This window comes from Teleopsis dalmanni, chromosome 1 (genome assembly GCF_002237135.1).
Source record: "Teleopsis dalmanni isolate 2A chromosome 1, ASM223713v2, whole genome shotgun sequence".
In the NCBI taxonomy this organism is placed as follows: domain Eukaryota; kingdom Metazoa; phylum Arthropoda; class Insecta; order Diptera; family Diopsidae; genus Teleopsis; species Teleopsis dalmanni.
The window spans coordinates 9,560,232-9,572,856 of NC_051846.1; the positions used below are offsets into that span (position 1 = coordinate 9,560,232).

The following is a 12,625-nucleotide window of genomic DNA, read 5'->3' on the forward strand; positions in this document are numbered from 1 at the left end:
ACACGTTAATAAACAAAAAATCACTTTATGATTCTTTAAATTTTTCTTAAAAATTTTTTTAAACAAAATCCCCCCAAAAGGCTAATAATGAATATAATGAAGTGCAACGGAATACCGAGAGGGAATCCCAGTAGAGGACATAGCGCTACCTTCTAAAAAAAATCTTTTGTAGCCGAGAATGCTTATTGCAAATAACCGAGTAATTAGCATTCTAGTAGGAACAGTCCTAAGAGTTTCCGCCAGTGAGTACTTGGTTACAAAAATTTGAAGCCAAGTGCAATTTTTTACTGAGTCTATCATTTTTATTTAACTTTGTAGAATAAATAATTTTATTATAATTATAAATATTTTAATTTTGATTATTTTGATTATTATTCATTAATATAGCATTTTTATAATTAGCTATCAATCAATTAATTAATCCATTCATCAATTTTATTTTAATTAAGTTTTATTACTTCATTACAGTTCGACTGACTATATATACTTGGTAATTAACATCACTATTGGAACCAGTGTTATGCCATAAAGAAATTCTGTAAGTTTAAATCCAGGATCTATTTATAATCACAGACCTTTTTAAATAAGCAATAAAATAAACATATATATTATACGTATCAGTGATAGGCTAAGCATATTGAAGGCGTGATTGTTTTTACAAAACTCTCTTTAATTATCCACTTATAGTGCAGAACAGTATAGAAAGAGCAACCAGCTTGGTTTGTATTTTCTAAGTTCTTTAAATAGAAGTATATCTGAAATTACAAATGCTTTATAAATGTCATATTATTTCCAATTGGTAAAGAGAAAGATTGATATGTTGGTTGTAAACAGTTAAAGGGAAACGTTTTATTTATAAAATTAAAAACTTTAATAAAAACCGCAATTGTTTTCATGAGACATACATATATCCGTACATTAATATATACATTTATAACTATGACAATACTGCAGTATTTTACTTAATCAGTATTTTATTCAAATGGAAATTTTCTTAAAAATACATCTATACTTTATAATGAAACCTTCATTAAATGTGCAGAAGTTGAGGTTTTTAGATATCTATAACTTATAAGTTACTATTCTATTTTGTTAAGAATATTATGTTATGTTAGGCTAGGTTCAGAAAGCGCGTGTTGACAGTTGTCAGCACTTCCTGTCGGAAGCATATATTGCCCATTGTGATGCCCTCAAAAATTTTGCCGGGAGAGGCGAGTTGCATATATAGCCCATTGTGATGCCCTCAAAAATTTTGCCGGGAGAGGCGAGTCGCTTATCTTTGTTATCCTTGTGAAACCGTTAGGGTTTCCAGATGAAGTTGAGGAGATCCGATAAGTTTGCTTTCGTTACCTCTTCCAAGCCAGTGAAAAAGCTATCCCCAGAATAATCAATTAGATTAATTTACTAGGAGTTTTAACAGACCTTGTATCCAAACATTCTTTGCTATGTTTTTGAGGCACATTTTTGATATTTTAATTAGAATTCGAGTTATGTAAGAAACAAGTGTAAATATTTTTATATATTGTATTATGAATAAATTATAATCACTAACTTGGGCACTACTGTGCCTAAACTTTTTAGATTTACTGCTTGTAAAATCAATAAATTATTCAATATAATTTTAATAAATCTATATATCTGATTAAATTTTATAATATTATATATTATGTTGATATGTTGATAGTTGATATAAAAACCAACTTATAATTAAAAGTCATTTGATTAGCTTAATGGGAAACTCTCTCAAACCTTGTCTCAAAGGGCATCTAATCAATTTGTTTATATTTTAATATTAATGTATTATTTAAATATGAACCTTTGTTTGTCCTATTCCATTACTATCACTACTCTCAAGTATATTTAATACGGCTAGTTAGTAAATGAAATTGTATGACGTCCGCACCCCTCACAATTCACTACAACTGCATTTCATTCATAAAATATTTATTCTATCTTTGAAGAAAAATATTGTGTAATAAATTTTACTTTAATTAATCAAACTATAATGAAATGTAAACGGTGGGTGAAATAAGTTCACTGTAACCCTGTAACTAACCGAATAAAGCATGCAACTAAATACTAGCGAATAGACACACCTACTTCATATATGAACTAACATATTTGTTTGAGCGTATGTGGTTGTTTGTAGGCAAATATTTGAACACACGCGTTTACGAATTACGTATAATTATGCACTGGAAAAAATTTATGTAGTATTAAAATATTATAAATACAAATATTTATTATACGACTAAGTTCAATTCTATAATATATGCGTATGCAATTAAAATTTCATGGGCAGCAGAATGTATTTATTATTTTATTCTAATCATTTGACCTAAAATTTTTATAAATATTTAATATTTGGAAAGTTTATAAACTATAATATCAATGTTAAATATAATTTCTTTAAAGTGTAATATATAGACGAACAATTGAAATGGTTATAAGAAATAATAATACAACTATAGGAGCATTGACCCTTAGCAGCAACACTTATTTTCGTTATTGATTTTATTTAAATGCTATGAAAATGTTTCTCATTAATTGTTAAATATTTTCTTTATATTTATTCTTAAAAAGTTTTTTTGGAAAGACTTAATTTATTTATAAAAACTTTTATAAAGCTAAATTTAAAATATAATAAAATTATATATATAACTTCCCTTTATACTCAGTACGTAAAGAAAAAATTTGCGTGTTTAACATTATTAAAATATTGCTCATACGTTTGGAATGATATAAACAAATACTTATTTTTAATAATATAAACAAATATTTTTTTAACTTATAATCCTAAATTAACTATAAATATATTTCGAATACTGACTTGTATTCAACATCTACATACACTTCTATATACATATCATATGTATATTGATCATTTTTTCGAGTCAGCGCAACTGGGCACTTTTACTCTTTGATAGCTGGGGGTACTACAGGGTCCCACCCATCTCATTGACTAATTTATGTATTCCTTATAAGCTTCATGATTATTCAGTGATTGATCTAAGATCTGCGTACCTCCCTGTGCGGAGAGTGATTACTCTAAGATTAGATAGTGCTAAGTAGGATAGCCTCTCAGTTTTCGCATATAACTTCAGGGCTCTGTCCCTTATGTATTTTTTGATCGGGTCTATTCTAAGGTCTCTTAACATGTCGTTTGTACGGATGTATCAAGGCACTTTGAAGAGTCTTCGGAGAGGCTGACTTTGAGCAACTTATAGCTTTTGTATAGTTGAGTCGGCAGCTTTGTTATACGCGACACACCCATAAAGTAATGCTGGTCTAATTATCTGGCTATAGATCAGTTTTCTGTTCTTTGCGCTAATGTTGTTGTGTTTGAAAAGTGGTTGTAAGCATTGCATTGAACAACTCCTACGCATCCACTCACACGACACAAGTGTACAACCACAGTGACTTATAATTTCTAACCGACTGTTGGACAAAGCGATGTTTTGCCGATTACTGTCCACTCCATTGACTATTGATGCATCTACAGAGTAAAATAGTGTAACCATGCTAATTTATTGCAAAAAAAAATTCTACTTTATCTGGCTTATATATGTCTGAGTATTATTAATGCTATTTTTGATCGTTTGTGAGCAAGTGAGGTATCCCCTTTGTCAAGTAAAAAATTGTTTGGTTGAAGAATATCTGAAGACGGGTCTTGTATCCGTGTGAGGTACTTCCATGCGATTTTCCTTTTATTTTGCTTAAATTAATCTAAGAATCATTAAGGCTACTTTTGATTATCTTTGAGCAACTGAAGAATCCTCATTATCAACTGGTTTCTCATTGCTTAATGTTAATTTAAAATATATTCCTTTGATAACTTTACGATGGCAGCTACTTCTAGTAATTTCAAGTTTTATAGGTACATTAAAAAAACAATTTCTGTTTGTTTCAGGTTAGATCCTTTAACCATATTGGTATCTAAACCACAATATTTGAAGCGCTGAGAATATAATATAATCGTTTTAGATAGATAATATATAATATAGATTTTGAGATTATAAAATTTATTTTACAAAAACCACATTTACTTTTCAACTAATAGTCGAATAGACGTTAAATTTGCCGACATTCTAATGAAGATCGGTACTCTATAACAGTGAAATAAAAATAGTATAACCAGCGCCATCTATCTATATAACCCAAACTTATTTTCCGAGTTTTTTGAATAAATTGCTCAAAGGCATTTTAAAATTTTTTCTTCTATGAGAGATTAATATCGGAGAATTCTTGGCCGATACAATTAGCAATGCTAATTTAACTTAATTTTTCTAATTTCTAATTATTTAGAATAAAAGATAAAGCATTTTTAAAGTTAAAGGTTTTTTATTTATTATTACAAATTAAAAGAAAGGAATATAAATAATGTAAATAATTTAAGAAAACAATTAAGTTTAGAAAAATGTTATCAACTTATTAGAAACGCCATGAACCAGTTAAGCCACCTCCAAAGTTATTGCGGTTGTGATCAAAATTTCTACTACCCTGTGCATAGGCATCAAGATTAAAACGTCCATTATCAGATTTGTAGATATTGTGATTATATTGTAAACCAGCTTCTCGTCCAAATTGATCCTTTCTGTATGTTAAATCAATATTTCCACCTGGCGAACGTACTGATCTGTGCAAGACTGGAGTTTCGTAGTCGTAAAGATTGACTTCTTCTGGAGCTTCGTATTTGTACAGATCGAATTGCTGATCATCAGGACCAAATTCAACTGGAATAGCCAGAGCCATTGCCAAGCAACATGCCAAGAATAAAACCGTTTTAGACATCATTTTTAATAAATTCACTTAATAGTTTTTATTTTTGTAAACTCAACTCGTTGAAAATTTCTTGTTGACTGTGTAGATTTTCGGATTCATTTCGCTTTTTATACTTTTGATCTGTGATGTTCTTTGTGAAGACAATAATTATCAATTAAAAAGGGAATCACATTGATAAGAAAATTGTACAGTTTAAAAATATACCATTGTGCAGTAATATGGGAATCACCAACAAGGTGTTTTTAGCTGTTGTTTATAAAATTTTTTACTATGAAAAGATGCGAAAATTAAATTTCACAGATGTTTGCCTCTTTCACATGCTAAAGATTATATTTTATAGTCAAATAAACTGATAAGACTTAATAAAATAAATATAAAATAAAAATATTCTTTGCAAAATTACATTTTTGTATTTGCGCTATCTCAGAAACATTTTATTTTATAATTTCAAAGAAATTTTACTCACAGACTTAGTATTAATTTAATTAAATATTGCGTAGAAGAGATGATAAAGTTAAGGGCAAACCCAATCTAATTTTTTGTTTCGATTTTATTATAAAAAACATTATTTGACATGGATTGTTAGTTACTTTTCCTGTAAAGTACAATAAAATAAAATACATTAGTGAAATTATATTATATGACATAACGATGATTTCAAGAACCTACTTACCCCTGTTGGTATATGCTTCTTCTTGTTTGTTTGACAAAACTGGAGTTAGTGCCTAAAGCATTTTAACTCAATATTATGTGTGACCACTGGGATGGTCCACTGTAATAAGAGCTCCATTGAATTCTGACAATAAGTTATTCAGATGATTTTATAGATGTATTGTTTAAAGTTCAGGATATTTTTCCTGATGGAATATATATTGCATTTGATTTGAGAGAGTACAATTCTAAATAAGTGTCAGCATTCACAGAATCAAAAAATTTTAGCGGCCTCTCTGTCTTTGAAATGCTTTTCCATACTCTCGGCTCTGAAATCTTTGTGTAGATCTTCGTTTTGGATATACCAAGGAGCTTTTAGTATATGTCTTAGTACATTATCCTAATAAGTTTGAAATTTTCTAATGGTGAATGTAGTAGCATTGCCATAAGTAACACGGCTATAAAATAGTTAAGATCTAATTATTTGTTTATAAAGTAGAGTTTTATTTTTCACACTTAACTTTCCTTCTGTTAATGGTTTTAGAGCATTGAGAGTTATATTACAAGCCAGCTTCTTGACCCTATACTCTAACACACGGCCATAAAATAGTTAAGATCTAATTATTTGCTTATAAAGTAGAGTTCTATTTTTCACACTTAACTTTCCTTTTGTTAATGGTTTTAGAGCATTGAGAGTTATATTATAAGCAAGCTTCTTCACCCTTATATTCTCTAGTTCTGTCAAAAGTTAGACCTATGTAAGTAAGATTTAAAGAATAATATCTGATCATGGTAAAAGTTAAACAGATTAAGTTATTAGAAACAGTAATTTCTTCAATTTAATTAAATACGTTTTTTCTTATATAAGTCATTTAATTTAATATTAAAATAATTGCAACAATTACTCTATTGGTTGTTTTCTATTTTGGCTTCTATTGGCTGAAATTTATTCGAACCTCCAAACGAGATATAAATTTTGACATGGTGGTTTAGTTTGGGTTAATATAAATTTAAGTAGAAATCAACAAAATGCAAATATTTTTCCACTTCAGAAATGAAAATTTGTGTGAACGTTTGAAATTAGCAAAATAAATTTTTTTTATTTTGTTTTTTGTTGCAATAATTGCGATAAATTTAAGTATTGACATTGCCATTGAACTAAACTTTCTTCACCAAAATCCAGGCCTTAGTGCCAGCTACATCGAATGTCAAAGAAAATAAAAGAAAAATTTACACACAGAAAAACCCAAAAGAAAAAAAAAAATATGAGCAAGAAAAATGTACGTCACCCAACCGAAAACGTTTAACAGCTCACGGGCAATCTGATAAACCAGCAACCTACAGAAAGTAACAAACCCATTTTTTTTCTTAACCAAAATTTTCACACAATAAAACCAGAGAAGCAGCAGAAAGTTAATACGCCTCCACAAGCTGCAATGCTGCAGTTGCATGTGCTTGGCACCAAAACCAGGTTTGCGCTGCATCAGCTGTTGTCGCAATGCAACGTCACTTGGAGTTGCAGCACGTATTCGGAAAATTCTCTGCCGGTAACTTGTTTTCGTTAATTTATACATAAAAAGATAATCGAGTACGAAAAAAGTGAGTTGGAAATGGAAAACTGCATCATAACGAAAGTGAAATGCTGCGCAATGCTGTCAGTTACCAGCAGCAAATAGCTTAGCATGCAACAAATCAACGAACCAGTAAAACCAGCAAATAGCCCAAAAACCAAACTGGCAAAGTGGCGGTCCAGCGGACTAGCTGACTAGCTGACGAGCGAACTGGCCAACACGCCAACCTACGGTAAGTGGCACCACAAGAGCGCTATGTCGTCATTTTTCCAATGGCTTTAAAGTTTAAGCACTCGAACATGAATTTCTGTTGTACGGCCAGAGAGCGAGACTCGCTATGACGATGCTAATGCTATTGCTGATGCTGATGCTGATACTGATGCTGTGTTGATGTTGATTTTTTTGGAATTTTCTTTCATGACTCTTGTGTGTTTTCTTAATTTTTATTAATATCAATGTTGTTGGCTTTTTACTTACAGCCGCATTAGCACCGGCAGCAGATGCTGCAGCGCACGATTGACAGCTGTTGTCATTGAAAGTGAATGCATTTTTATTTTGTTTTTTTTTCTTGTTGCAATTTGCAATGTGGGCTTGCAACAATGTTGTTGATGTTTCATTGTTGCTAATATTAATATTGCAACAGCAATTTTATGCTGTGGGTGCGATGGGTTCAGTGATGCACAAATAATTTGTGCGATCGCTTATTTAAGCTATTTACAAATAAACAAAAAAAAAACAAAATACTGCATAATACGAGTTTATTAATAATTTATTAAATGCGTATTTGTCAGAAGCACTCGATTTGATTGATGTTGTTAAATTATTTATCATATTGCATTGAAAAGCATCATTAAAATTTTAAATTTAAATTACATTTAATAGTAAGTAATATTACGTTACTACATTACCTGTGTTATACTACTATATCATAGTAGTATACTTATACTTAGATATATGTAATTTATACTATATAAGTTCAATGAATCATAAGGTTCACATAAATATAATAGTAAACAAACTTTAATTTTTATTTATTATTGATATAACAAAAAAAGTAACCGACAATAAAACATTCTTTGCGTTACATACTACAAATAGTGCAGCAGCGAGAAATATAAAGCATACAATACAAAGAGCTTATGAAACACCAGAACAACGTGCAGTTCATTTTGAAAACGTTACTACTCAGCAAGCAAAACCTGTACAAATTAAAGAAAAAAATGTATAATTGTGCAAAAAACTATAAAGTAAGAACTGTAAAACAAAATCCTATGATAAAGACTTCTTGAGAAATAGCAAAATATTTGAAAATATACAAAAATTTAACTACCGGGGAATAGTCTTAAATTTAAAATGCTTTCCAAATCTAAAATTTGATCGAGTAATCAAAAAATAATCAAATTATTAAAATTATTATTTAATTTTTATTTGATTAATTTATAGTCTGTATATAATTTGTTGGACTGCAAGTGCTAGACTTAGAACTCGTCCGAGTTCGAATATTTTCTAAGATTACTGATAATAAGTACTTGCCAATACTCGAAACAACACTGTATGGTCAGCCAAATTGCAATAAATCAATTAAAATTTTTGTTGTTGTTTCTTCATTACTGTTCGAACCCTTCTAATTTATAAATATTTTTTTTTTCGTCATAAGACGCGTTACATTCGACAAAAAACATTAACATTTGAAAGCTATATATTTTGTACATAGTATAATTAATAAAATAGTATTGAGTATATATATATTTCGCATTCTTCTAACTCAGTATATTTATGTTAAATGCCTTAAATATGTTACTTAAAATAACATTGTTGATACTTTGTCGTCAGTTTATAGTCTATATATAATTTGTTGGACTGCAACTGCTAGACTTAGAACTCGTCCGAGTTCGAATATTTTCTAAGATTACTGATAATAAGTACTTGCCAATACTCGAATCAACACTGTAAGGTCCGCCAAATTGCAATAAATCAATTAAAATTTTTGTTGTTGTTTCTTCATTACTGTTCGAACCCTTCTAACTTATAAATATTTTTTTTTCGTCATAAGACGCGTTACATTCGACAAAAAACATTAACATTTGAAAGTTATATATTTTGTACATAGTATAATTAATGAAATAGTATTGAGTATATATATATATTTCGCATTCTTATAACTCAGTAGATTTATGTTAAATGCCTTAAATATGTTACTTAAAATAACATTGTTGATACTTTGTCGTCATATCAATAAACATAATTAAATTATATTTCTTTTAAACATTTTTTACTTATATTGTTTTCCGTAGGAGCCACTGTCTGAATCACTTCAAACAGGAAAAAATTGGAATGCGTATGACCCCTACTATTTATTAATCGAGTACATATCTCCCCAATCACATTTTCGACCCTACTTTTTTATGTTTAGAAATTTATGACTATAGTTTACAATATATTTTTAAATTTTAGACATCCGTAATTATCACTTCTGTTTGATATATATATGCCACCTAAATAGTGCTGTCAAATCAAGACCACGAAATGGGTATCGCTTCATAAGTCTCTGAATCCCACCTTAATTTCTGATTTCATTGTTAATCTCTGTCTGTCAATCAACCATAGACTGCTGTTACTCTAAATGACCTTGTTTAATTCTTTATTGTGTCGAACTCTAAAATAAAACTGGAGGATTTACATATATAAACCACTGTATCAAAATTGTAGTAATAATGGGTTGATTTACTCAATGTTTTTAAGTGATCAATTATCATATTGAATTTAACAACTAAAATACTTTCGCTGTAATACATTACAACGTTATCATTGCTAATAATATAGTGCAATACTTTGCAAAATATAGTAAAAATATAAATAATAAGTGAAATTATAAAACACTTGCATATAAAAAATGTATTTATCTATGCATCCAGCATCCAGCGTCCAGCAATAAACCACATAAACCATGTAAACAAATACATATAATAATTTTAAATTTATGTGACGTAAAATATCGCTACATATGCTTGAGCATAAAAATAGTCACATCTTCATACCATAAATACCAAGACTATGTATTGCGACTGTGTTAAACAATATATAAAATAAGATTGTGCTGTGAGGATCACTTTTATGATGTTGTGGGTATATCTGTACCACAAGACATCTTTTTGATGTGAACTTCACAGTGCACACACATCTATAAATCATGAGTCCAGTTTGACGCTAGTTTGATTGCATCGTACGGTCATTGAATTAATGTCAACATAAACATGGATATTAACATATCATTTTGACATGCGTTTACCGATGCAAAAGTATCTTACTCACCCGCTCTGCTGGCTGAGCTGTATTAAGTTTTTTGCCATATCAAATACGTGTACCACACCATGACTTTTTTGCGTTTATGGTTATTTCATATGCACTCATATCAATTTTCAAGTTAAACACTTAAAGCCAAACATAAAATTCTATTAATGACTCACATGCTTAATGGTTAGGCATTTTTATTTTAATTTTTTCTTCTGTTTCGCCATAAAAACAACATAGATCTACTATTACTCTACGTCACTAATATATTACACCTTCTCCATCGAAGTTCATCAACGTCCTTCGTTCATAGCTTAATTGGTTCAACAACTCTGTCGACTTGACATTGAGACAGAAAATCTCTTGCAATGTCTATACACTTAAGTTGACAGCAGGGAATTACAAAAAGAAGACAAATTATAAAAGAAATAAAAGCAATGATCATTTAAATTTTATTTAAAAAGATTCAAGATATCGTATCAGAAAAACCACAAGAACTCCAGAACAGCATCCAGAACAGTAAAAGTAACGACCAGAAGAATGATTCTATGCTCATTGATTCTGCGCACATCAATTCTTCACTTTACACATTTTTTACAATCGCTATTAAAGTAATTTACAACAACACCAAGCATAACGTCGACTGTCGACATCACTGTCGACATCGCAAAGAAGAATCAAGAACAATTTGTTTATATAGAAAAATAATAAAAAAAAATTTCTGAAGTGGAAAGACACAGATTCTTTGTTGATGCATTCTGGGATCCTGGAAAGCAATACAGGCGAAGAAATTACAGTGGGAGAAATTAAAGAAATAAGTCAAATTTTCATTAAACATTTTCGTGTTCTCTCTTAGATTTAAAATATTTTACGGAAAGAAGATTTTTTCTTATTTTTTGCAATTTTTGAGGTGCTTTTATTTTCCTTCTGCTTTTTTCTTCTTCTGTTATTGCCGTTTTTTTTCAATTGCCCTTAGTGTTGTTGTAATGTATAGATGCGTGCATGCGAGAGTTTAAATGTAAGTAAATATCAAGTTATTGTAATATAAAATTAAATTGTATCTAATAGGAATTTAAAAGAAATTAAAAGGAGTTAAACTTTGTAGTTCCACTTTTTATCTGAAATTAAATAATTATCTTGTGTTTGGTTCAGGTTTTGACTAATTTGATTTTGTTTTACTTCAAGCACTTCACGATATATATATATAATTTATCTTTTTAAATCAATTTGAAAATATTAACGAATTTGTATTTATTATGACCTTTTTATCTTATTATGTTTGTTTTATTTTTTTTTGTTTGATTCACGAGGACAATATCACTAGAATACTTAACTTCAGTAAGCTTATACCTTCCTTAATAATACTTTTAACTATTTAATTTCAATCCATGTTTGTGCTACAGCATCATGACTGTTTTGATGTTTTTCTTTGCAAATTAGACCTGGCAATTTTTTTAGACAGTTAACTTTTGTGTTATTAATATTCTCAATTTTATCAAAAAAATTAGATGCTCGACCTATCAATAAATTTTTATAAAGCTTGTTCCAATCGGCTCCAGAGACATGTAAACAAAGAGGCTAACAGGTTCCTCTGTACAATAGGTTTAATCCGATGACTTTATTGAAGGAAGCAACATAATTTATTTGTTATTTAACTTTAAGAAAGGATTTTAAACATATCTTAGTAAAAATATATAATGGCATTAAAAGCACACTACTCGTAAACTCTCTTGCAACTAGTTGAAGTATTAACAAATATTAATAAGGGTTAATAAAGTTTAATAAAAACTTTTGTTTTAAAATGAATAAAATTTTTAACCAAATTCTTTAATTAAATTTATGAAGCTGAATGTTTATGTCTAGACTGAGTTTAAACCTGGTCTTCAAAACATTAATCCATGATCCCGTAGATACTATCAAAACTGTGCGTGAAATTATTTAGAATCGGCGAAGATCTTTATACTGAATTTTATAGAACTTTATTCAAACATTTCAAAAACGTTATTAATCCGTATTTTGACTCACCATCTGGGTCAATAAAAAATATATGTGCGATTTATTGCATATACATTGACGGACTACCAAAAATTGTTCTTCTCTGAAATCTCTGAATTAACCTTCTGTGAAAAGCTATTTTATTGATGAAAGAAAAGTGTTTTGTTGACACATTAGGAATCAAGAAAGCATATACTGACAAACTAAGGGGCTGTTAGCTACAACGCAATAATCTTGCTTCTATGCTTCCAAATGTTATAAAATTTGGACAGTAGAGTAATGATTGATATAGCTTACCAAGGCACTTAATTGTCAATAAGAGACCTTAAATATCT

The 12,625-nt window shown here is 29.4% G+C and overlaps 1 protein-coding gene across 1 annotated transcript; it reads right to left on the minus strand.

The window, feature by feature from the left end:
* Nucleotides 1-4,355: 4,355 nt before the first annotated feature.
* Nucleotides 4,356-4,848, minus strand: LOC119672355. The gene has a single exon (XM_038083379.1). It carries the CDS (start codon nt 4,792-4,794, stop codon nt 4,432-4,434), a length of 363 nt encoding a protein of 120 aa, XP_037939307.1. The 5' UTR covers nt 4,795-4,848; the 3' UTR covers nt 4,356-4,431.
* Nucleotides 4,849-12,625: the final 7,777 nt, after the last annotated feature.